The 27,472-nt window shown below is 37.9% G+C and overlaps 2 protein-coding genes and 1 long non-coding RNA gene across 12 annotated transcripts in view; 2 read left to right on the forward strand and 1 right to left on the reverse strand.

The window, feature by feature from the left end:
• KDM1B (lysine demethylase 1B) overlaps positions 1–5,237 on the forward strand; it is a 55,817-nt gene extending 50,580 nt beyond the window's left edge. For all 4 annotated transcript variants that reach the window (XR_014809635.1, XR_014809634.1, XM_013977460.3 and 1 more), the window contains one exon: positions 3,298–5,237. Coding sequence is in view for 2 of the 4 variants with exons in the window: in XM_013977460.3 (XP_013832914.1) it covers positions 3,298–3,381 (84 nt within the window). In the remaining 2 variants the exon portion in view is untranslated. The remainder of the gene's footprint in view (positions 1–3,297) is intronic.
• Positions 5,238–5,541: 304 nt separating this feature from the next.
• DEK (DEK proto-oncogene) overlaps positions 5,542–27,472 on the reverse strand; it is a 33,924-nt gene continuing 11,993 nt past the window's right edge. For 2 of the 7 annotated variants that reach the window (XR_014809643.1, XR_014809644.1), the window contains exons 7-12: positions 26,005–26,193; positions 20,347–20,442; positions 12,189–12,324; positions 11,428–11,576; positions 7,526–7,594; positions 5,542–7,103 (exon numbers count right to left, since the gene is read on the reverse strand). Coding sequence is in view for 2 of the 7 variants with exons in the window: in XM_001927909.7 (XP_001927944.1) it covers positions 7,092–7,103; positions 7,526–7,594; positions 11,428–11,576; positions 12,189–12,324; positions 26,005–26,193 (555 nt within the window). In the remaining 5 variants the exon portion in view is untranslated. Of the gene's footprint in view, positions 7,104–7,525; positions 7,595–11,427; positions 11,577–12,188; positions 12,325–19,127; positions 19,162–20,346; positions 20,443–21,398; positions 22,635–23,722; positions 26,194–27,472 lie in introns of those variants that run through there. The other 5 variants (XM_001927909.7, XM_005665607.4, XR_014809642.1 and 2 more) reach the window with 4 other exon arrangements.
• LOC146401205 (uncharacterized) lies at positions 19,131–24,667 on the forward strand. The gene is made up of 2 exons (XR_014809682.1): positions 19,131–22,640; positions 23,725–24,667. It is a non-coding gene; the product is annotated as an uncharacterized LOC146401205 (long non-coding RNA).

Below are 27,472 nucleotides of genomic sequence, written 5' to 3' on the forward strand. Positions count from 1 at the left end.
AGTAACGTCAAATACTGTCAGACATCTGTTAGCAACAATAGCAGGTGCCCTGGCAATGTCCTCTATCTTCCGAAGCAGCCATTGTTAACTCTTTCTGCTCTTTCTTCTGGAATTTACTTCATGCTTTATGGTATTTATATTGGCATCATCTCCTCTAAGAAGTTAGACATTAGTTTGTTCTTTTTAATGGCTGAGTAGTATTCCATTGTGTATATATACCACATCTTAATCCATTCATTGGTGGACATTTAGGTTGTTTTTGTGTTTTAGCTGTTGTGAATAGTGGTGCAATGAGCATATGACCCTTTCTATAGAAAAGAAACTCTTCAATGTATTGGGGAAATTAAAAAAAAAAAAAAAAGAAACTCATGGACGTGGAGAACAGACTTGTGGTTGCCAAGTGGAAGGGGGAGGGAGTGGGATGGACCAGGAGCTTGGGGTTAATAGATGCAAACTATTGCATTTCGAGTGGATAAGCAATGAAATCCTGCTCTAAAGCCCAGGGAACTATATCCAGTCACTTGTGATGGAACATGATGGAGGATAATGTGAGAAAAAGAATGTGTGTGTGTGTGTGTGTGTGTGTGAGACTGGGTCACTTTGCTGTATAGTAGAAATTGACAGAACATAGTAAACCAACTATAATGGAAAAGATTAAAAGTATTTAAAAAAAAAAAAACAAAGTTAGACATTATCTCCCAGCTTCCTACCAGGCTGAAGATGTAGTCAGTCCATTGGGTCTCTGGTTATTTCATACTTAATTAAACTGGTGTCAGTGCTTATATGGTGTGGCTGCTCACTGCTGTTTTCTCTTCAGTCATAATGGCCTCTTTTTTCATGGGCTGAATTCTTTTTAAACGGCTCCTTAAGCCTCCTCACTCTTCCACACTCACAGTGGAGTCCCTGTGGCTGGCCTGTAGGTTGTTTCTTCACACCCTCTTTGCTGGCATCTTCCCTCTGCTCCCTCTGCTGGCTGCTCTCAGAGATCCTGCAAGAACTGGCCTTCCCACTTTCCAGGCTTGGGGTTTTTATTTCCTAGATCCCGCTCTTTAATATTTATTTCTTAAATTGTGGAAAACAGAAAATTTACCACCCTAACAGTTTCCAAGTGTGTAGTTGTGTGGCCTTAAATACATCCACATTGTTACACAACCATTGCTACCATCCATCTCCAGGAACTTTTTATACTGCAGAACTGAAACTCTACCCATTAAACAACTCCTCCCTGACACTGCAACCACCAGGCAGCTTTCTATCTCTTTGTTTTAAGGACTTCGTCATGTAAGTGGAATCATACAGTATTTGATTTCACTTAGCATAGGGTCCTCAGGGTTTATCCATGTGGTGGCATATCAGAATATCCTTTTTTAAGACTAAATAGTACTCCATCGTATATATATGATGATAAACATTTTTGTTTATTCATCTATCATGGATGCTTGAGTTACTTCCATCTTTCTTGGCTGTTGTGTACAAATAACTCTTCAAGAACCTGCTTTCTGTTATTTGGGGTATATACCCAGAAGTGGTGCTAGATCATACATTGATTCTATCTTTATTTTGAGGCCACCATTGTGTTTTCCACAGCAGCTACACCGCTGCACACAGCACATAAAGGTTCCAGTCACTTCACATCCTCACCGGTACTGATTTCTGACCCTTTCTGTGCTTTTTTTTTTTTTTTTTTTAATTCCTTGTAATCTTGGACCTGATGTCCTTTATCCTAGATTTTCTTACTCATTTTCTTCTCACAACTTTTCATTTCTGGATCTCCTGTTTCATATATTGGAGGTCTTGAATTAATAATCTAATTTCCTTTGCTGTTGTTTGTCTTTTTATTCTACTTGAGGGTAGGAAGACTTTTTATATTCTAATATACATTGTATATTGTAGTTGGGGACTACACAGCTGTCCTAGATTCATCTAAAATAGTATAGGAGTTCCCATCATGGCTCAGCAGTTAACCCGACTAGCATCCATGAGGACGCGGGTTCAATCCCTGGCCCTTGCTCACTGGGTTATAAGGATCCAGCGTTGCTGTGAGCTGTGGTGTAGGTCACAGACACAGCTTGGATCCTGTGTTGCTGTGATGTAGGTGGGCAGCAACAGCTCAGATTCAAGCCCTAGCCTGGTAACCTCCATATGCCACACCTACAGCCCTAAAAAAAGACAAATAAATAAAATAGTATATTTATTTTTCACTCTTTGGGATTTTTGATTACAAAAGAGTATCATTTTAAAACCAGTGATCTTTGGTTCCTCCTTGGCCTCTGAAGAGCCAGCTCTGTAGGAATAGAGCCCAGTGGCTGCCAGGCAACAACTGTGAGCCACTTCTAAGAGACGGTCCTGTTAGGCTCAGGTGTGTGAAGGATCATGAGCAGGGTCAAGAAGCTTTTTGACTTTGATGCTTTGATATAGTTGTTACCTCTTCTTATAAAATCCGTTTCTTTGAAGTTTCTGTCACTCTGCCACTGCCCCCCCGCCCCGAGTAATTGTATTCCTACTGACCTCCTGACCATTCCTCCATTTACTAGAGTCTTTGGCACGTGGATGTTTTCCACTCCGTCCCAGCCATCAGTTTAGGTGACATGCAACGTGTATTAGTTCACGAGGTATTCTTTCTTATCCTCGCTTTTCATGATGTAACCTATACTCCTTTCCTTTACAGCTACTCTTTTCCTTCACTGCTTCCCAGACCTTGTCCTTATTACCTCCCCTACAGTCATGAATTCGTCTCCTGCTTTCCCATCCTTCTGGTTTGCTTATTCTGTTCCCACTACAGCCTCCTAGACAAGTTGAAGTTCTCCCCCTGACAGTCCTCATTCCTCTCGTCTCCTTTCCTGTTGAACTGGTCCATCCTTAGAGTAACTCAGCTCTATCCTCTCATTTACACCCATCTAGCAAAACTCCAGCCGGAGATGAATTGTGGTTCACTTTTTGTGCTCGTTTCATTTATCACTGCTTTTAACTTTGATTACTTGTCTCCTGGGAACGGACTATGTTTTACTCATTATTCCTAATTCCAGTACCTGGCACACATAGATAATATTAATTAATGCCACAAAAAACTTCATAGGAGCACCGACTCCTGTGAAGAATGAGTTTGGTGAAACATGGTGAGACAAACCAGCAAAGTTCAAGTGCTATGAATGGGTGAGTTGAGTGTTAATATGAGCACACAGGAGCGGCACCAATCTTTATATTCAGGGGGTCAGAGAAGCTTTTGATTTTTTCATTTGAACTCCTTATACATGATCTCAATTATACACTTTTTTTTTTTCCTTTTTTTTTAAACAGGCAACAAACAGGCATTTCCCACAAACTGTTACAGGGGCATATTTGAGTGGTGTTCGAGAAGCAAGCAAGATTGCAGCATTTTAAACAGAATGTCTGGACCCAGCTTTCTTCTGTACTGCAAACGGAAAGTTTGAAAAGCATGTTAAACCTCACTTTCGTCAAATCAAACAAAAACCTTCACTGGGTAGCAAAACTGAAATGTTTCTAGTGGCAGGCATGGTAACGTAAACCCATTTTACCACTCTGAAGGCACTAGCCTCCTCCCCCCCCCACAATCCTTTTACAAGCACTTATATTTAATTGCATTTTCCACAGGTCTGACTAGTGCTAATAAATCTTCTGGATTTCAGAATAAGGCAGAATAGAACCTTAAAGACCTTGGTATGATTCTTCCATGGTTGGAGATTCCCTTTAAATTTGACATTTTTTTTAGCTGACCAACTTTCACACTGAGAAACCAGGCAGCAATCGTAAGATAAAGCCATGTACTTTTCTTCTATGACAATTTATCAGTATCTTTGCCAATGAGCCTTAAGATTTTTATATAGCTCCAATATTAAGCGTTTACTTAAAACTTAGAAATCTTTCCTTTTTGGATACAGTACCAACTCTTCAGTCAAAAAGTAAATGAATCTTCTAGACTATTTTATATTGTACATATTTCTTCCCATTGGCTATTAAAAAGAAATTTAAATTCAGGTATCTTTTATAATACAACATTTTAGATTTGTGTACTCATTGGCAAAACAGTGAAATTTCCAATTCCTTTACCAGTACAGATAATGAATGCATCATTGAGAACGGGAGAGAGATAATGTGGTCTTCATATTTTAGACATGGAATATGGCTATTTTTCTTAGAGCCATGTTTGGACAGATGGTACATTTTGAACAGCCTTAATTTTGGCAACCACTAGCAAAATGATCTTATCAGAATAATTTAATAAAAGCTTCCCCCACTGCCTCATCTTTTAAAATAACTGATTCAATCTCAAGGACTATTTTTTATAGAATTATGTTTTCAGTATTCCATAGGCAGGCCCACTGGAAAACTGCAGAAAAATCTGAGATATCCTGATAAATATTACACATTTTATAAGCCATATCTTAAAAGCCTGAGAACACGGCAAATATTTACTTTTTTTTTTGCTCATGACAAAAAAATACGTCATTTAAACTAAGCTCATCTTTCAGGGACGAACTTTGGGAAGCTTCAGTTTACAGGTCAGAAGTATGGATAAGTGCTTTTGTTTTAAAAAGTCTTTTGAATAATTCTTTCAGTATAACTGGTCAGCTTAAAAAAAGGGACTCAAAATGACTTTAAAATCACTTTTTAGAACATTAGGTATTTTTAAAATTTAAGGTCTGCTTCTTAGTAGAAATAGTCATTTTATGCAAAGAACACAGTGGACTTTAGACTGAACTTAAGACATACCTCCCTCCCATCAAAGTATGATACAATCAGAAAAAAAGCCAGTAGCAGTATATTGGGTTCAAAGTTAACAGGAAAATGTACGTTATCTGATGAGACATTGGTACTGATTGGGAAGTATTCTGCTTTAAAGTGTTATATACTAAAATGTTTAAAGAATATTATGTGTCAAGTGATAAAATGCAAAAATATTTTAAGCTGAAATGGTTCACGGTAAATTATTACTTTAGTTTCTGGGCACTTAAACTTGTACTGTGCTATAAGCAAACAAGGGGGAAACAGTAAATATATATTTAAAAAAAAAACACCCTCAGTTCCTAGCTCAAGTGATAGCACCCAACATTATGGAACCATGGTATTTTTTTCCTTGGGTTTCTTTGAGTGTGTTTTTCACTGCTGTCTGAAGAGTTTGTAATTGAGTAAGCAGTGAGCATACACAATGTTTTAACTGCAAGACTGTGAACAGCTAATTGTGTAAAACCGCTTAATAAAAATTACTTTTTTTCAAATACACTGTGAACTGTAGTGATAAATGCACATCTCAAGTAGATACAACTTTACCACGACCCTTCACAGGTGCCAAACCAGTCCCTTCAACTGCCAAACCCTTTAAACTTTTTAGTTCACAGGCATTACTGTGTATCCCCTCTCAAATAAATGGTCATGAGATTAATGACTGTTATGATTTCTTTGTAATGTAGTAAGTAATACAGTACCACTAACGAGCACTCCAAATTGTATAGGCTATATGGCTAAACACATCTAAAAATCTCTGTTCTGAAATACGACATCAAATGCAAAAAGACGAAGGCATTTAGTTATTATTTTTATTGACAAGGTTTCTAGGAACAAATTAAATATTTAAAACCAAAGGCCAATTCTTAAGTCTCATTAGATGTTTATTCCATTCATTTGTATTTAGCATAGCTTGTCTCTAGTGTCTTAATAACTTTATCAAGAAACAAGTCAAACCTGTGAAAATACCTGTTAACAGTCAACATCATTTTTATATATTTCTGTTCTGTGATGCAAAGATAAACACTCAAATAGTTTATCAAAGGCCTAATTCTTGCATAAGCAGCATGTTTTATTTTAAAATTCAGAGATTTAATAAACTGATTAAGACAGTCAAATTTAAAAGACAAAATTAGTCTCATTCAGGAGTGGTCCGTCCATATGTTGATCATTTAGAATCCTGATTGGCCAAAATTTAAAGTCTAATACCCCTGATTCCACGAATACATTAAATTTTTAAAAAAATAATCCTGTTATCACTTTTGAGAAATACTTTGTCAGGTACCCACATCTACACATTATCTACATATTATCATCTTCTGGCACTACAATGGGGACTTTTCCATAATTATAAGGTGGCCAGATTTCCTCTAGCAGGATTTTATATGGGCAAAAGCAGTCAATAAAAATCAATTCATTATTATAAGCCAAATGTGCTTGTACTTAACCCCAATCTTTACCAAATTTTTGAAGTTTCAACGTGTTGATTTTGGTCTATCCTTAATATAAAATGTATCTATCTACACACACTGTCGCAGAGTTAACACTAAAACTACAAATAGATGACACTTCCCAGGCAAAACAGAGAACTCTCTGTTCCTTCAGTGATTTCTTCACTGAATTCTGACTTTCTCTGCTCCGACATACCATCTGGCTGAACACTGACATTTCATAGTTTTTAACTGTAAAGATACCTACTTATATGAATTTAAAAATTGATCTGCACAAAAGAAATAAAAAAACTTTATATACAACAAATTTGTTTTTAAAAATACAAAAATAACATCTGTCACTCTTGTCATGCTGACAATTTGACATATATACACATGCAGGAGAAAGTTCCGGTTCAGTCATCTGGACAGCTGAAGCTTGTGTATTTTTAATATGATGAACACACTGCCACTGAGTGTTCACACTGACAGATGTGTATTCAAAATATTTCATATACTAAATACTGCAATAGTCTCTGCATGTATAAATGCCAGTTATAATAGTTTCTGTTCTACTTGATTAAAAGTATGTCTTAAGCTAATATTGAGCACACACTAAAAACTACAGTTCAAGAATCTATAACCTTATATAAAGAAATCCAATGTACAAAATACAACTATAAAAGCAACGGACACTTACTGCCATGCAAAAATTTAAACTAAAAACTGCATAGAAATGCAATTTAAAACAGCCAACTCAGATTATGTAACACTCAAGATTAAAAGGTCAGCAGGAAGTTCTACCAACACAACGCTTGCAAGGATTTAGAAAAGGAAATACATTCTCTTTGCTGGTATAATGGTTTAAATCAGATCTTTAAATCCATGGTTACAAGTCAACTGTCTTTGTCCTCTTTCTCAAGAAATCAGCTGTAATGAAAGAGAAACATTATTTCTCCATACCCAACATAAAACACTTGGTACACATCAATCAACATTTTATTTTTTAACTTCTATTTCACTACTATGACCATGGGGAAATCAGCTACCACTGTTCTTCTCCTGCCTTTAACTGGTGAACAAGCGCGTGTGCTCAGGTGGTTGCGTGAACTCTGAGATGCCCAGCCACTTGTGTACACTGAGCTCACAGCTTCATCTGAGGCCAGGTTCTGTCACTAATGTTCAGAATTTAACATGGGGATGAAAATAACTGTCTTTCCCATCTATTTTGAGGAAATCTGAGCATCAAATGAAATACTTAATGATATGAATATTTTGAAAAATATGCAGTATTTGATACACAATTTGTCTTTTTGTTAAAAAGGATCAAAGATGGAAAAGAATATATTTACCTCTTTAACAGTTGTTTTTATGAACTCCTTTCTTTCAGTTAAGTCATAAGCAGGGTAACTTTCATATACCTACAGTGAAAATGAAAAATAATCTTAAAAGTAAATTAAAAAATCTAATATTCTCTCTGGATAATGAGAAAATGTGTGTTGTATACACAGAGCTACATATATAAGTTCAAACAATACATTCTAATCAGTGGCTCACCATGTAGAATTCTACAGCAAATGAGTAGTTTTTTAGTAATACTGTATATAGAGCAGAAAATAAACTAGCATGTGAACATCTTCAGTGTTTTATAAAGTCGGAATTTTAGCTGAATAAACCTGGGTGAGAAAAATATCTAGACTGATCTTAGTTACATGAAGTTCTTTATATATTAAAGTTACTTGTCAGATATTTTTTAGATAGCCTCTTATTTCTTCTGCTACATCATCTAACACTACTTAGGATTCCTTAGCTTGAACTCTAATGAATTTCAGTCTCAACTCCAGTGCTTAATCCTTCCCTGAAGTTGTATCACTGAGATCCAGTTACATCACTGCATCCTCTACTCCTAAACTTTCACTCTCTAAACCCCCCAAGTTAACACCTGCTGTTTGGCTTCACGAATGACTTCTGGTCTAACTTTCCATATACACCTTGTTGGCTTCACTCCTACTGTGTAATTCAAGGTCAGCAAACATTTTCCATAAAGGGCTAGACAGTAAATGATTTCAGTTTTTCTAGCGGCAGTTTCTGTCACAGCTACCAACTATGCCATTGTAACATAAAAGCTGCCATGGACAATACTTAAAGGAAGGGGTACCGTTGTGTTGCAATGGCCTACACACTGCAGTTTCCCAAACCCTGCAAACTGAGTCAATCATTTATTTACATTACTCTAATTGTTTGCCCATTATACTTTCTCTGCAAAATTCCAACCCGGAATTGGTCTAACTACCAACTTCCAACTTTCCTATGGTTAACTTTGAAAAGAATGGTCCCTTTTTAAGTTCATGGTATTCGAAGTCAAAGGCTCCCTAGAAATCCCAAGGAATTCTTATCAGGTCCCCCTTGCATTCTCATCAGTGGCAATTTCACCCCCTTATTCCAGTGTCCCACACTCTTGCTCTCAGCCAAGAAGCCATTACTATGAGTTCCTTCCCCTTTCTGATGTACCCGTTCCTCTCACCAGTTCATTCGTATCTGGATTCATCAACAGTTCCGTTTCCTTTACGTCTGCAGAGACCCACCCCTTAGGGCTCCTATACCTCAGCTTCTCCTATCCCAGCACTGTCCCTTAGCCCAACACATGCTTCTGCTTTCCCTCCCTGACCTTAAAATCGAGTTTTTACCAACTTGTATCTTCCCCCAATTTCATTACTAAAACAGAAGCTTTAATTCATTCACTTTCCCTCAACTATTAATTCTCAGTCCAAGGGTAAATAACTCTTGCATTTACCACCCTTCAAAACGGCTCTTATGTGAACAAACTAGATGTCCAACGACAGATGAATGGATTAAGAACATGTGGTATATTCAATGGAATACTACTCCACCATAAAAAAGAACAAAGTGATGCCATTTACAGCAGCATGGATGGAACCAACAATTCTCATACTAAGTGAAATTAAGTCAGAAAGAAAAAGACAAATACCACATATCACTTATATCTGGAATCTAAAACATGGCACAAATGAGCCTATCTTCTGAAAAGAAAGTAACTCATGGACTTGGAGAACAGACGTGTGGCTGCCAAGGGAGATGGGGAGGGAGTGGGATGGACTGGGAGTTTGGGGTTAATAGATGCAAACAAACTATTGTATTTGGAGTGGATGAGCAATGAGATCCTGCTGTATAGCACAGGGAATGATATCTGGTCACTTGTGATGGAACATTATGGAGGATAATGTGAGAAAAAGAATGTGTGTGTGTGTGTGTGTATATACGTATGACCGAGTCACTTTGCTGTAGAGCAGAAATTGAGAGAACACTGTAAATCAACTAGAATAGAAAAAGCGAAAATCTTAAAAATAAAAATAAATTTTAACATACCACCTAATTATTCTCCCAAGTTGTTACAGCTTAAAGGATGAGAGTTTATTTCCCTCTACCCTTGCCAACCCTGAAAACTGTTTATAAAGATTTTGTTAAAGCTAATAAACAAAAACATTTCCTTTCCATTTCTATCTTCCTCAGGAGTAGGGAAGGTTGTTTTCATGTTTACAGGTCATTATGTTTCTTTCCTGTGAACTGCCTTTCCATGGCCATTGTCCTGTCTAAAGTCAAATACTTTTTCCTACTTGGCACTACCCCTTCCTGACTGTCTTTGTGAAACTCTGCTCACTTGGCTTTTAAACCACTACTCTCTCTGGCCTGCCTTCTACTACTGACTACATTTCTTGTATTTTGTAGCAATTACTTCTCAACAATTTGATGCTGTTAATGGTCTCCAGGACTCTGTCCTTTGCTTTTCTCACCCTTCCTCTTCTTCGCTGGGCCACCTCACCTATACTTCTGGTTTACTTCCAGGAACAGGCTGGTCTAGGTTTCTCTCCTACCTGTAGAATTATACTGTTCACAATTTTTCCCACTTGTATGTTTCAAGAACCCCATCTAAAAATGTCTAGAGCAAAACTCGATTCCTCAAAAACTAAGGCTTCTTTTGGTTCTATCCCCTACTCTGATTAATGCACCCAAGCCCTTCCTTCCTACCCACAAGGAAGCAACCTGTGACTAGGCTCTCCTGACTTCAAACTTGGACTATAGTAAACCTGTAACTCTGATTATGATGTAAACTGGGTTTCTCTTGCCTCTCATCTCCTATTTTACCAGTCTGTTCTTCTTGATGTGTCTAGGATGACTCTTAAAAAAAAAAAAAAATCTGATGGTGTTATGTCCCTGCCAAACAGCTCTCAATAACCTACTCAGACTCCCAATTCCCCATTAGCCTCCCGAAGAAAATCAAATTCTTTAACAAGTCATGTAAAATCTGGAAACTTTCAGTGTTCTTTCCTAACTTCTGTGAAGAATTCCTTCCAACTCTAGTCTTCAGCCAAATTAAACTAATGACTATTCCTCATAGTCATTATTTTATGTGGATGTGTCAACAGTCTTTAACAGTATGAATGCTGGAGCTCCAAGACGCCTTTTCAGATCCCCCACCTCCTAGTCCCAAGCAGGTACTCTGTCCTGTGGGTAGTGGCACCTCCACACTCTTATAACACAGCTCTCACACACAATACTCCAGTGACTACACAGCTATCTCTTCCCACGAGACCACAAGACCACTGAAGCCAAGTAACGGCTTCTGCAGTTCGACCTCTAACATCTATCCTGGCGCCTGATGGAGGCTCAGTGAATGCTGAATGAGGAAACAAAACAATAATCAATGTCTTAAAGAATATTTCCCCTTTGGTACCTTTCAAATTTCAATTTCATTTTACTATGAAAAGTAGGCTTTGAAATCTTCCAGTTTTGATCTAGAATATGGAATCTCTATGGAATCATACTCAAGATTAGATCACTTTATTTCCTGAGAAGTAACAAAAGAGCTTCACAGAAGTTTGAGCTAAAAACCTAATCTACAAGATCTCATTTAACACAGTAACACTGAAAATAAGGGGGTCCACAAGATTCTGCTTTTAAAAACATAACCTAGAGACACATCAATAAAAATAGTTTCCAGATGAGGACGAGAACATTTCCTATGAAGTTTGGAATGTATCACCTTAAAGGTCACTGTGTGCATTCTACTGTTATTTATGAAATGACTCCAATGGGGCAAATATTTACTGAACTGACATGTTCAATAAACATTTGTTCAATGAATGAATATACATAAGAATCTAGCTTTGAATTGAGGGATGGGTGAAAGAATGATCAAATAAAAGCAAAATGATCTCAGCATCTGCCCAATCACCTCTTTGCAAATCTGCTTCATTGTGACTTCCTCCAAGTTAGCGCTGGCCAATAACTTCTTTACTGTTTCCTTTAACTCTTCATCTGTAGGAGGTTTCTTCAACTTTTTAATGAGAGGTTCATCATCTGAACTATCTTCAGATTCACTTTCTAAAAGTAAGATTTTATTACATGAGAATAAATATTTGTACATAATAAATTAACATTCAAGATACAGAACAATTCTGTAAGTATTCGCCAGAAGCTCAAAGGAGATTAGATCAAAAAAATTATAAATCGGAGTTCCCGTCGTGGCGCAGTGGTTAATGAATCCGACTAGGAACCATGAGGTTGCGGGTTCGGTCCCTGCCCTTGCTCAGTGGGTTAATGATCCGGCGTTGCCGTGAGCTGTGGTGTAGGTTGCAGATGCGGCTCGGATCCCGCGTTGCTGTGGCTCTGGCGTAGGCCGGTGGCTACAGCTCCGATTCAACCCCTAGCCTGGGAACTTCCATATGCCGCGGGAGCGGCCCAAGAAATAGCAACAACAACAACAAAAGACAAAAAGACCAAAAAAAAAAAAAAAAAAAAAAATTATAAATCACCACTCTACATTACCTATAAAACATGCACTGGAATTGTCAATTTTGAAAAATTATAAAAACTGGGACACTACTGCCCCCCAGTGTCCTCCAGTTTAGCTATTTTTCACACAGGCTTAAAACAACGTTGCGGCACATAAGTTATATCTTTATAGTTGCTGAAAATGTTTCATTTCCAACGTACCTTTTTTGGAACTGTTTTGATTCTTCTTGGTGGTGCTGCTATCTGCCTTTTTAACATTAGCACTTTTTACAGATTTTTTACTTTTAGAAGTGGCTTTCTGTTTGGGTTTTTCTTTTTTGGCTGTCTTTTTTGGTGGCTGTTGGAAAAAAAATCAAAGTACATACAGTGATGAGAGATTAACTGCCATCCCTCTAATCCTCCACACCCCTCAACAATATTACAGAAACATTAATGTAGTCGATATTATCAATGAAAAATTATGACTACCAATTTTTGAGATGACCAATATACTCACCACACTTAATTAGAGGCCCACATTTATTTCATACTCTACACAGAAAACTTCATATGCATAATAAGAACTTGAACAATAACCTCTAAATACAGGTACCATTAATATTGTTATTTATTGTCAATCTATCCCAACCAACTAAAAGGTAAGTTCCATGAGAACAAGGATTTTTTGACCTGCCTGTGTTCACTGATACATCCCTAACTCCTAAAATACTGCAGAGTGCAAAGTAATCGGCCATTAACTATATAAATATGAGGAAACCACAGAGAGGTTGTGTCCACTGTCATGTAATTAATAAAATCAAGTGAGATTCAAATAGATCTGAGTCCAGAATTGGTATTCTTAAACAATAACTCATAGCTAATAAACGCAAATACACATGGACAGATTAAAAATGAAAAAACTATAGTTTGTACTTTGTCTTAAGTAGTCTATGAAATTAGGAAATACTAATCTTCATTAACTTTTTTTTTTTTGGCAGCATCCATGGCATGCGCAAGTTCCCAGGCCAAGGAGCAAACCCACGCCACAGCAGCGACCCAAGCTGCTGCAGTGACAACGATGGATCCTTAACCCTATGAGCCACAAGGGAACTCCTTCGACATTCTTAAAGGTTAAAAAGTATTCTATACAAGGCAAGCGTCCCAAGATAACTTCAAGTCTCATATTTATACACTAAAAATACTACTCACTTTTGATAGAATGTTTCTCCAAATGTTTTATACTTTATTAATTTCTGATTATCATCAAAATATGTTTTTTCCCCCACAAAGACAGACATTGTGTTCAACTTAAAAGAAAACTAAACTATCCAGAGCAATCTGCTCTAAAGTTAGGTTGGCTCAAGCTATTTCTAAATGTAGTTCATTGGATTTTAGTGTGTCTTTCCTCTTGCTACACTGCCATCCCCTGTGCAAAGTCTGATATTACCCTGCATAACTCAGTAATATAATGCTGGCCAGGAAGCAGCTAACCTACCTAGTTTAACTGCTACTAAAAATGCATTTAAGAATGTGCAGGGGCCAACGTGCTTCTAAAAGTCTATGAACTTACCTATGGATTTTTGCTATTTAGAGGCCATTTATACTTTCTTCTTAATTCTCAGAGGTGTTCCAGATAGTGGGGGTTGCCAGAAGGGCATCAATGAATGGTTCATTAGTTTTCTATCACTAACTTGAACCAAGTTTTATTAAGCGTCCACCTACTTCATAAGCACCACATTAGGCTCTGAAAAGGAATACGTAAACATCCCCAAGTTCTGCTGATGCTCTTAATACACACAATAAAATTATCACTATTACAGAAGCATTCTTCACTTAAAGGTTCGTAAAATCCGGACCTGTAGGTCATGCACATAAGAAACTTATTACCGAAAGGGTTGGGGGGAATGAGCGAGGAAGGGATAGCAATAATGTTTTAAGTATTATTACTTGATCCCTATTCAAATTAGATAATCAGAATCAGATTTTTTGTGTGTCTTTTCTAGGGCCACACCCGCGGCATATGGAGGTTCCCAGGGTAGAGTCTAATCTACTCTAGAGCCACTGCAACGTGGGAGCAGAGCTGCGTCTGCAACCTACACCACAGCTCACAGCAACGCCGGATCTTTGACCCACTGAGCGAGGTCAGGAATTGAACCCACAACCTCATGGTTCCTAATTGGATTTATTAACCACTGAGCCATGACAGGAACTCCAGAATCAGATAATTAAAATACCTCCAGAGCCTTTAAAGGCCAGGGCATTAAGGCTATTAATAACAATATGGTGCCACTTTTAAACCTGCAAATTGAGAGTGATAATAATTTGAAAAAAAAAAATCTGCAGTGATAAAGAATAATTAAGCCATCTTCATAAAATGTTACTACTAGATAAAGAACTGAAACTATGCTTCCTTCTTTATTTATTTATTTATTTATTTTTGTCCCTTTTTTTGGCCTTTTTCTAGGGCCGCTCCCGCAGCATATGGAGATTCCCAGGCTAGGGGGCAAATCGGAGCCGTAGCCACCGGCCTACACCACAGCCACAGCAACACGGGATCCGAGCTGCGTCTGCAACCTACACCACAGCTCAAGGCAATGCTGGATCCTTAACCCACTGAGCGAGGCCAGGGACTGAACCCGAAACCTCATGGTTCCTAGTCGGATTCGTTAACCACTGCGCCATGACACGGGAACTCCCCTTCTATATTTAATCTTGACAGGAATAGTGTTCTACAGATTTTTAAATGGACAACTAGCCTATTAACTATTAACAAAACAGTATGCAAACATATTGTCACAAGTGCTATAGAAGATACAACCAAATAGGTAAGAGAGTGGGCTCTGGAGGAGTTCCCATTGTGGCTCAGCAGAAACAAACCTGATTAGTATCCATGAGGATGCTCATGCTGGCCTCAATCAGTGGGTTAAGGATCCGGCACTACTGTGAGCTGTGGTGTAGGCTGTAGCTCAGCTTAGATCCCATGTTGCCATGGCTGTGGTGTAGGCTGGGCAGCAGCTCCAATTTGACCCCTAGCCTAGGAACCTCCATGTGCCGCAAGTGCGGCCCTAAAAAGCCAAAAAAAAAAGAGTATGTGTTCTAGAAGCAAGCTGCTTAGCTCCAACACATCTTTAGTTGCTAGTTTCCTCGTTTACAAAATGAGAGAGATAATTAGTGGCCTTGTGGGGGGGTTAATATATTAAAAGTAAAAAAGTACTTTTAATGGTGCTAGGCACATAGGAAACAATAAATATTAGCTCTCATTACTAATATGAGTGCTTCCTTTAGTAAAAAAAATTTCTTTCATTATAGGCATCTATTATCTTCCAATAACTTAAAAGTTTTCTTTAAAAGCTAAGCAGAGGAGTTCCCTTCTCAGCTCAGCAGTTAACGAACCTGACTAGGATCCATGAGGATGTGGGTTTGATCCCTGGCCTCACTCAGTAGGTTAAGGATCCAGCATTGCCTTGAGCTATGGTGTAGGTTGCAGACACAGCTAGGATCCCAAGTTGCTGTGGCTGTGGTGTAGGCCGGTGGCTACAGTTCTGATTTGACCCCTAGCCTGGGAACCTCCATATGCCAAGGGTATGGCCCTAAAATAGCAAAAAAATTAAAAGCTAAGCACAATAATAACAATAAGATATAAACACAATGACACTTGCGTTAACCATGATACATCATGCGTATTTCATTACATTCTGGTAAACAGGGCTAACTCACAAACCTCCCAGTCCTCACAAACATCCAAACCCCCATAATAATAAATTATGTTATTTATACTGTATTTCACTCATCTTTAATAAATAATTACAAATTACTTTGAGATGAAGTTAAGGTAGGAATTCAGTAAAGTATCTTTTATACCATTAAGTGTGGGCCTGGGGAAACAGTGAAAGCTGAATAGTAAAATAAATAAATTCTGTAGAAACTCATACCTATAGATTTAATGTTACACAGGGAAGCAATCAGATAACTAACTCACATCATGTGCTTTAGCCTTGCAGGTGCTAAGAATCACTTCAGCTGCCCTGAAGATATTAGGTATAGGTAGAAGACCTAACTTTGGAAAACAAAGTATCTCAAGGACAGACCTTGATATGCAATACGCAAAACAATTTTTGGGAGTTAAGGCAAATAAGGTAATCTGGTATTTTGGAAGTAATGAAAAGGGGCCCTGGGAGAGCTGAGAAGTTAAACCATACCTACTTAAATTTGACATTAACTTTTTCAGTACTTTTATTCCCCTTATGCTCTTTAGGAAAATTGCATTCATGATTCTAAACACAATTTAGCAATCATCTCCTCCAAATCTTTCATAATAGCACCAATTTGATTATTCTATAGTCCCGTGACCTACCATTCATTTATCCTGCTTCATGGCAGATATTCTGAAGCAGTGAAAAAGAACATAGGTTTTTAGGGCCAAACTTGCTGGTTCAAATCCTGACTCTACCAGTGACTAATTTTTGCATTCTCAGGCAAATCACTTGTCTTCCCCTGTGCCTGATTCCCCATCTGTAAAATGGAGGTAGTAATACCAGACCTTGCTAAATTTAACACCCCCACATCTTATCTTAGATTTAGGGGTACATTTTTCAATCTACATTAAAATGATGCCTTAGAGACATTGCAAATTGAATGAACTATGGCCACAGTGCAGAATTTTTTATGAGGATAAATCAGCAAATACATGCGAAGCACCAAAGAAAGCACTTATTAAACTGAAGTTATTTACATGTCTGTTCTCCCAGTACACTCTGTTTCTTAAGGGCACAGCTGACAGTCTCCATGAGAAGAGACATGAGACTATCTAACTTAGCTCTACCTGTCCCTGGCAACCACAAGAGTGTTTGCCATATGGGAGGCACTTAAATTTTTCTTGCCATGTTCACCTTTGTATCATTTGCAGGATCTGGTTCACCAATACTCTGACCCAGGACATGGTTAAAAATGCAATTAGAAGGGAGAAAAAAGGTATTTGCGTAGCACTGCTTTCACATACACCATCTCATATGAGCTAAAAAACAAAGCAAATAAATAAATCCGAGTAGTCTATTTCACAAATGAGGAAAATATATCTGCAAACTTATAAGTAAGCCAATGTCTTACAGCTAGTAAGCAGCAAGACCTTAAGTCCAGCATGCCTCCTACTGCATTAGTTGCTTATAGAAATGACTAATACACCTATTTAAGCCAGAAGTGAAACTACTGAACTAAACTAGTGCAGCAAGTCAATTACATCATAACCTACTTATTATACTGTTAAATTCAACTCCTTTTCCATTACATGCAAACGTTACTAACAGTAACAAAGAATAAAAAATGTTGGCAGAAAAGGACAACCTAACTAGGGATCAGTGCTATTTCTGGCCCTCACCTCCAAAGGTATGGGCTCTAGGATCATTTCTCTAGGGGAAAAAAAAATTTTTTTAGCTAATATGGGCCTCAGAAGAATCCAATTTTGTAGTTTTCTCCTAATTTTTTTCTTTCATTATGCTAAACTCTCCCATTTATCTTTTAAGGCTCAGATCAAACTGTTACCTCCTTTGAAGTTTCTCTGTCTGGATCTTTGTTGCTTACCTACCCCTAAGAAAGAGGTAAATACTCCATTTGAGCTTCTACATTATGGGACCAAACCACTTTCCGGGCTCTTAAGTGCTATTTTCCTGTACTTTTTTCCCCTTAATCTTTAACCTCTCCCCTCCCGCCAACTAGATTGAACAGCTTAACAAAAAAGACCCTAAAGACCCTATCTGATTTGTTTTTTTGATCTCCACTGAAGAGTTTGGAAGTGGCACTTTTAGAAGTTTCTATGTAATTATTTCGAAAACTGAGATAGGAAAAGATCCTTGGAGACTAGATAACCTTTACAGATCTATCATTAGAATCACTGCTTGCTAAGGCAAACATTTTTTTCCCTATTAGCCAAACTTCCTGATATTTAATATCACTGTCTACTGGCACAACTCATCTATATATAGGTTGTACATTTAAGAGAAAGAGGAAAAAAAAAGACTATTAGATCAAATCATCCAAGGTGGAGCCTGGGGACCTACGTATTTTTAAAAAGCCCCACAGCTTAACTCACCTAGGAGCCAGGTAAAATGAGAGAAATGTAAGATATAGATCTGTCATCAAGCCTTTTCCATAAAATGCCAGATAGTAAATATTTTAGCCTCTTCTGGCTCATGTGGTCACTGTTGCACATTCATCTTTTCTTTACAAATATTTAAAAAATGGAAGAACCATTCTTAGCTTCCAGGCTATACAAAAACAGACCACAGGCTGGATCTGGCACACAGGCAACAGTTTTGCCAACTCCTGGTCTAGATTAGGAATGATTAGAGATATATAAAGAAAAGGTAAAAGCAAAAAGAAATCAAGGATACTTACATAAACAGCTTTTAGTTTTAAATTTTTACACGCAGAACTGGTTATATGCTCATACTAACAACATTCCTAAAGCTATTGCCTAGGATCAGATTTGGATGTAGAGCTGAAGACACAAGTATATGAATGAGAAGCTCTGGAAAGTTGGATATTTACTACACCCTCAAAGCACAAAAATGAAGAAATTTCATCCTCTCTCATGGAGTCAAAATGAGATGCAAGATGTGAAAAGTACACGGCACAGAGTAGGTGCTCAATGTACCAAAACATGCTTATTGAAAGAATGGTACTTCTCTCCTGGTTGACTGTCAGTTCCTGGAAGACAAAGGCCATGTCCTTTTTTCCCCACATAGCAAAACGTTCAGGAAGAATAAAATGATCATTTTGAAACAAGAATGATGCTTCTATCCCCAAAGGTTGTTAGTCACACAACGGCCAAGCATGTGGGTTCTCTACAGCCTGGCTTCAACACTGGTTGCTCTAGCTACATCTCCCACAGCTTTACTTCTGGACAAACTACCTAATCATAAGCAAGCGTGTCTGTCAAAGTACTTTCCTACTCCCTATGTCTATTCACACATCCAACTCTATTTCCAAGGTCAATTTCAATTTCAATCAGTACTTCTTCCATCTCTCTCCAACAGAGATTTTCATCATTCAAGTGGTATTGGAGTAGAAAATAACTTCTGTAACCCCAACAGCATTTATAGCACAGTTCTAATTTATTGAACTGAGCAATGAAAATGATTACATTAAAAACCAAGTGCTAGTCCCTTATTTTATTTATTTTTTTGTCTTTTTGCTATTTCTTGGGCCGCTCCCGCAGCATGTGGAGGTTCCCAGGCTAGGGGTCTAATCGGAGCTATAGCCACCGGCCTATGCCAGAGCCACAGCAACGTGGGATCCGAGCCGCGTCTGCGACCTACACCACAGCTCATGGCAACGCCAGATCGTTAACCCACTGAGCAAGGGCAGGGACCGAACCCGCAACCTCATGGTTCCCAGTCGGATTCGTTAACCACTGCGCCACGATGGGAACTCCTAGTCCCTTATTTTAAATATTCTTTAAAATATTCTGAATATTTCAGCAATTAAACATATTACGTGGCATTATGAAGGAAAAATGTTGGAAGTACTCATGATAGTTAACACCTCTGTTATTTAATCAAATTAGGAGGCAAGACTTTTAACCTTTTAGCAAAACATATAGGAAAAAATTAGATGGAAAAAGAAAATAAATACATACATAGAAAAAGCCAGTTTCTCCTGCAGGTAGAACCTGCACCTGTTCCTACAGTAGACATAAAGCCCAAGGAAGATTTACCATCCCTCAGGAGAGAACATGCAGCTGGTGCTACAGGAGACCAAGAACCAGGGTAAGAACTAGTATGCCTGCTGATTGAACCTGCAACTACTACTGCTCCTGTATCTGCACTTGTAGGAGCCACCTCAGCACTCACTGAACCCAGGGGCGCAACAGCTCTGCAACCACTCTGTCATCTCCAGTGCCACACTATCAACCAACTCCCGCACCTGTTCTTTACTTCTTTTGCCATGTGATACTTTCTGTGAGTCTTTTTTTTTAATGTATTTAAGTATTTACTTTTCTGTCACATGATTTAGGTTCTATAGCTTTATGTTCAAAATAAAATGATAATAATATTAATACTAAAAAAAGAAGAGCCAGTTTCCAAATTGTTACGGAATTTATTTCTATGATTCTGGCTTACATTTCTGAATATGCTGTGATTTATTCAGGACCATCCGGTATTGTAGGTATTTTTGATGTGCTACAGGAAAAGAGATAAAACTGACAGCTGCCATTAATTTCAGACAGTACAATGTACTATAATCTAAAAATTGTATCATGTACTGTAATAATGTGAACTTTTTAAAAATTGAAGCAGATTTTCCATGTGTCGGTACTGAATCAGGTGAATGACACAAGCACTTTTTGAAGGAAGGCAAAAAAAAATCTTGGGAGAAGGCTTACCTATCTTTTATAGGCAGCAGGGCTCTTGAAGGAGGGTCTCCAAAAAAGACGCCTGTCACAGAGCCAGAATCCTGTCCTCACAGCAGAAAGGTTGTACTGGGTGAACAGATGAACAAAATAAATATTAGCTTAAAATACACTATTCTTTCAACAACTTGGCTGAGAAAACTTGAAAGTGCCAAGAGTAAAGAATGTGCAAGCTTTGCTTCATTTCACAAGATTATGAAAATGAGCTTAAATAGATTTTATTGTGGTAATTATTCAACTTTGCCTTCCAACAAAAGATTTTAATACTTTATGTAATTCTGTATTTCCTTTGATCAAATTGAGATGGGGGAATTCTTATTTTTTAGAATACAACTAAGGACTAACAAAACTTTCACATTCACCATCCCACCACTACCAAATAATTCCTCAAATGGTCCAATCAACATCCCACTTTTTATCTGCCTTCTTCCTATAGAGGGAGACAATCTGTCACTAGGGGTTTGCCAGCTTCCCCTGCAACTAGAGGTGACCGGGTAACAAAGTACTGGCCAATGGGACAAACATGGAGATCTTTGGTAAAAGTTATCCCTCTCAAGAAAAATAAAACAAAAAAAGCCAAACATCACAAGAAGAAAGCCCTGTGCTCTTCTCTGTCTGGTACAGGGATACAAGGCCTGTAGGTAAGATCTAAGGTTAAATGTCACATGCAAATACGGAGGCTCAGGAAGAGATGTCCCCAAACCCTCGATACCTCTCCTGAACCACTGTACTGGCCCAGAACTGTCTGTGTGTGGACTTCTTGTCATCAAAGAAAAAGAATCGCTTGTTTGGACATTACTGGTAGGGTTTTGAAGTATTTAGAGCTGAAGACATTCATGACGTATTTCAGAACATTCAAATAAATTCAATGCTCATGAAGTAAAAACCTAGTTTTACACTTTCCTAAAGATACAGCATGTGTTACAACAAGACGAGAAGACAAAACCTGCACAAGTATTAGGCTAGTTTTTAAGGGTCTAAAAGATCAGAAATGTGTTCTTCAATGTGGGGAGCACGGCTTTTCCTTTCTTTTATAGAAAATAATTAAACCTCTATTCTCTCATTTTAAAAAAACTTGATGTACCAGTTCTTCCTGGCTCCAAATTACTCTTCTTCCACTGCCCTAAGTCAGCAAATATCCAAGAGCCAAGACAATTAAGAAGTTTAAAGCAGCTCTTTTTTTAAAGGAATTATTACCCAAGAGCACCTTATCATTTGAATTAATTCTAAACAAATAGAGCATTAAAAACTGCTGTTCAACCCTTGGCTACGTATCATAGAGACAGAGGTACAGAGACCCTTAAACAAAGTACCTTAGCAATTACTGGCTAACATGTCGTGAATACATCTTGTAAATGACTTAATAGGTAAATATGAAAAGTAGCAGGTAAATAATATTCAATCTGACTGGCTAATGAACAATTGTAACTTAATCTGGATTTCTGACTTCAGCAATACAGATTTTTTAGTCCAAAGGTCTCAATTTACAGAGGAAACACACAAGTTCACAGTTATTTACTCTAAGAATCTAAAACTGAACAAGAAGCTGTCCTTAACAGGGAGAAGTCTTATCTATGAAGGAAAATTTCATTTTAGGAAATAAATAATATTAACCTAGTAATTTCCCCTGAAAAAAATCTGCAAAAAAGTCCCATCTGCAAGCAATCCTTAATATTTTCAACCTATCTACATCTCTTTTGTATGGCCTCTTAGAAAACAGGACCTTTCACAGCACTGACCAAAAATACCTTCATCTAGAAGTCCCTAACAAGGCTGCCACTTAACTGAGTATTCGAAAAAACAGAGTCAGTAAAAAACAAAGATACTACAGAAATACTGTCCCTTCTGCTAGCACTTACCTTTCAAAGGCAACCTGAGACTTCCACAGTAATGGAATCAGCAAAAGTTTTGAGGAGGATAGCCCTAAATTTGAAAGGGTCTTTAGAGAAAAGAAGAATACCTCTATTTGTTGGATGGTGACTTATCAGGAAAAAAGAAAGATTTCTCAGTTCAGACTTTATTGGCATTATATTTATTTTATGAAGTCTGTCAGTATCAGCCCAAACAGAAAAACCAAAGCAGAAAATAAAGCATTATGGTACAGATTTTATATTGAGTGTCTTTATATACTTAATGTCTATAAATGCATTTTTGGTTTTTCCTCCATGGATTTATTTTCTGTCTTTCTCTTTTTCTTTTTCAGAGGGCCACATTTGCAGTATATGCAAGTTCCCAGGCTAAGGGCAGAATCAGAGCTGCAGCTGCTGGTATACGCCACAGCCACAGCAATGCCAGGTCCAAACAGCATCTGCGACCTACACCACAGCTCACAGAAAAGCTGGATCCTCAACCCTCAGAGTGAGGCCAGGGACTGAACCCGCATCCTTGTGGTTCGTCACTACTGAGCCACAATGGGAACTCCCCGGATTATCATCATTTAACCTGGCTTTCTGGCAAAAGATCCTCATTTACAGCAATGGAGAAAGAGAGGCTTTAATGTGTAGTGGGATGGTTCCACTTGTGATCATTATCCAAGAACCAGTAAGGTTATAAATCAGGGGTCATCTATATTCACAGACATCAACTAACTCTATTTATAACACTGGGGCAATCTGAGAAGCAAATAAGAAAATGAGTGTAAAATATCCTCACTTTTTTAGCCTTCACCTTAGTAATGACAGTAAAACTGCATTTAGAAATCTTACATGTGATAAAAAGTTATCTTAAGAGTAAGAGCAGCAGCTAATATCTATGTAGTTACTTGTACCAAGCACTGCTCTAAGTGCTTTAATTTTACTGTTTAAAATACTTTAAAAAATATTATTTTATTATTTGTCTTTTTAGGACCCCTCTAAATGCTTTAAATAAAGCCACTTAAAACAATCCTCTGAGGCTGGTACTATTATTATCCCTGTTTTACAGATGGGAAAGTGGGTTAATAGAGCTTACGAGTAACTTGCCCAAGGTCATACAGTGATAATCAGAGTACAGCTGGGATATGAACCCAGATAGTTTAAAAAGGCCATGCTCATAATCATATAGCCTCTATGAAAAAAATGAGATGTTTATGTTCTATCAGAACTTTTTATGCTTTAAATCTGCCCTTAAAAAGGTTTTGGGGCAGGGTGTTCCCAAAATGGCTCAGTGGAAACGAATCTGACTAGCATCCATGAGGATGCAGGTTTGATCCCAGGCCTCACTCTGTGGGTTAAGGATCTTGCATTGCCATGAGCTGTGGTGTAGGTTGCAGACACAGCTTGGATCCCATGTTGCTGTGGCTGTGGCATAGACCTGCAGCTACAGCTCTGATTTGACCCCTAGCCTGGGAACCTCCATTTGCCATGGGTGCAGCCCTAAAAAAAAAAACAAAAAACAAAAAAAAACAAAAAGGTTTTGGGAAACACAGCCAATACACATAGTAGATAGCCAAAAAATTTCTTGAATGAAGAAATCTATTACTGCAAAATTGCTACTATTACATATTCACATATAAACAAACACATTTTCCTCCTACATGTTCTTAAAATCTATTCCATAAAAACCTTAATGCTCAGATTACTCATCTTCTGTCACATCAAATATATACTAAGATACTAATTATGAAACACTTGCTAGATCTATAATATCCTTTTTAAAGTTAAGATGCATTTCATACTTAGCTTTAAAAAGTCTTTATAAATTTTGCCACTAAAACAAGCATGGATTTTAAACACAGAAAGACAAATGTAACAGAAAATGTATACATATAAAACCAGAGTTCACCACATCTTCATTATAATTCAGTAGTTATCAACTAAAGGTGATTTTTGCCAACATCTAGAGACTTGTTTTCTACAACTGGAGGCTGGGGGAGGAGGTGTGCTACTGGCATCTAGTGGGCAGTCTGCAATGCACAAGACAGACCTGCACAGCAACAAATCATCTTAGCCCAAAATGCCAAGCCACATTAATCAAGTCCTTAAGTGAGACAAGGGGGATCAACCAGTTTACACGGCAAGTTCTGACCATTAAAGGGGGCACCAAAACACTATTTAACAATAACAGGAAATCATCTCCTTGTACCCACTCTCCCTCACCTACCTGATTGAAGATACGCATTAAGGCGTTAAGGAGAGGGTAAAGTCAAACCCTTGAATGGTTCAGCAGCTCTCCCTCAAGGTTCACTTTGGAAGCTAAATATTCTCAATATTTCATGAATACTACCAAGTTAAAAAAAAAACTGGCAGGCAATTCCAAGAAATACAAAATGTGCCCACAAAGAAAATAAACTTCAAAGGAAAAAAAAAAAAAAAAAGAGTTCCTGTCACGGCTCAATGGAAACCAATCTGACCAGAAACCATGAGGTTGCGGGTTCAATCCCTGGCCTCGCTCAGTGGGTTAAGGATCTGGCATTGCCGTGAGCTGTGGTGTAGGTCGCAGACGTGGCTCGGATCTCATGTTGCTGTGGCTGTGATGTAGGCCAGCAGCTGTAGCTCCGATTAGACACCTAGCCTGGGAACCTCCATATGCCTCAAGTGTGGCCCTAAAAAAAAGCAAAATAAATAAATAAATAAACAAACTTCAAATGCTTCTATTCTCATTATACAATCCCTGTGCTGAGGGGAAAAAAAAATGCTGGTCCTTAAATCCCTTAGCTTTCTACAAAAAACAGAATAAACTGGTTCAAGTCAATCTTAAAAAATACTAACATACTACAAAGAAATTCTCAAAAAATTTCCTTCTTTGTGTTCCCATCAGGACATAACCCCTTCCCCACCACTTACCTACGCCAGGCTACAAGGTCCAGCTCAAATCCAGTCCAACCATCCTCATTCTTTTCTAAATCTTACACTCTGGCATGGCAATAAAACTAAAAGCTCCTCAAGAGAAAGGAAGGGTTTATACATAATCATTTCTGTCTTCAGAATTAACAATCACCAATATGGTACAGATACAGTTGCTTCAATCTATGCTTTCTGGCTATAACTATTATTTATCAAGAATATGGCAAAAAGACCAAAAAAAAAAAAAAAAAGGAGTTCCCGTCGTGGCGCAGTGGTTAACGAATCCAACTAGGAACCATGAGGTTGTGGGTTCGACCCCTGCCCTTGCTCAGTGGGTTAACGATCTGGCGTTGCCGTGAGCTGTGGTGTAGGTTGCAGATGTGGCTCGGATTTGGCGTTGCTGTGGCTCTGGTGTAGGCTGGCAGCTACAGCTCTGATTCCACCCCTAGCCTGGGAATCTCCATATGCCGCAGGAGCGGCCCAAGAAATGGCAAAAAGACCAAAAAAAAAAAAAAAAAAAAGAATATTTCCACAGAAAAGAAAATCATGGACTTGGAGAATAAACTTGTGGTTGCCAAGGGGGAGAGGGAAGGAGAGGGATGGATTGGGAGCCTGGGGTTAACAGATGCAAACTACTGTCTTTGGAATGGATTAGCAATGAGATCCTGCGGTGTAGCGATGGGAACTATGTCTAGTCACTGATGATGGAACATGATAATGTGAGAAAACAGAACGTGTACATGTATCGTGTAACTGGGTCACCATGCTGTACAGTAGGGAAAAAAAATTGTACTGGGGAAATAACAACAATAAAAAAAGAGTATTTAACTCTGCCCATGGATAGAGAAAAAAATCCCCAACATTTTACCTCCTCTTCACTTTCTTTATCTTCCTCATCTGAAGACTCTTCCTTATTTTTCTTCTCGTCTTCATCGCTGCTGGATTCATCCGAAAGAATTTCAGGACATTTGGTTCGCTTAGCTTTCCTGGCCATTCCAGAACTATTCCGTTCTTTTTTGTTGCCTTTGCTAGAGGTTTTTTTAGATTTTGGCAATGGCTGCACAAAATAAAGATAACACCAATGAGGTATTATATTTCCAAGGTATTATATTTCAAGTGTTTTTGATAACTACTTCTCATTTCAATTCTTGTTCCTGTCTCAAGAAACCTTATTTCCAAACTTAGCAGCTTTATAGAGAGTAATTCATTCATCAAGTTAACCTTTTTGACTGTACTACTATATTAATACCCTTTCATGTGTTTAGAACCCTAAGTTTTAAATACCTAGGCAAGAGATTCTTCAAATGTTGAGTATGGACCCTACATTCTGATGTGAGACTAGAAGCCTGAATACATACTGTGTGAAGTTCAGACAAATGCTTCACTTCATCAAAATAGTATTTTCTTAGACTTGTAAATTATTTCCTTACTATAAGCATTAAATAAAACTTTTACTGTTGGAGTTCCCACTGTGGCTCAGTGGGTTGAGAACCTGACAGTGCCTGTGAGGAAGTGGATCTGACCCTGGCCTTGCTCAGTGAATTAAGGATCTGGTGTTGCAAGCCGTAGTGCAGGTCACAGATAAACCTCAGATCCAGCATTGCTGTGGTTGTGATGTAGGCCAACAGCTGCATCTCCAATTTCACCCCTAACTGAGGAACTTCCATATGCTGTAGGTTGAGCTGTAAAAAGGAAAACAAAAACAAAATACAAAAACACCGTCACTGTCTTCTTGCTTTAGGGGACCCTCCAATCAAAGGGTTGGGAGGAACCATCCATAAAGGAAATAAAACCTCACTTTATACATTCTGAATATATGAACCATATAGTTTATATTCATATGACCTAGGGGCTCTACTTTCAATAATGCCAGGATTATATTCTCACTGATGATTTTAAATGTGCAGTAAGTGTTGAGTATGTTAATTATGGAACTAATTAAGAACCACAAAATAAGTACATTGCCATTACTTTGATATTCAACTAAACCATGCATATTTAAAAAGCAGAGATCACATGAGGAAAATGATTTGATTATATTAACCAACAGATTTATTTTTAAATGCTTTCTTAGGGGAGAATTTGCTAACTTCTGAAACTGAAAACTATAAAATAACTTTGTATAAAGGATCTGAAAAGATGCACACTAAATAATCAAAATTATTTACTTCTAAAAGTATGGGTATCTTTTGTCTTTATTTTGTCTATGGTATTTTCCCAATCAGAAACATTAAGGAAAATTTAAGATACACACTTGTATAAATGTTATTGGTAACTGTATGCACTATCTCTTACAAAACTAGCAGAACCACAGGTCCCTTCTCTCCCAGGAACTT

This window comes from Sus scrofa, chromosome 7 (assembly GCF_054392235.1).
Source record: "Sus scrofa isolate SSC_HxYL_T2T_F1_AM1 chromosome 7, Sscrofa_HxYL_maternal_Yorkshire_Landrace_v2.0, whole genome shotgun sequence".
NCBI lineage: Eukaryota > Metazoa > Chordata > Mammalia > Artiodactyla > Suidae > Sus > Sus scrofa.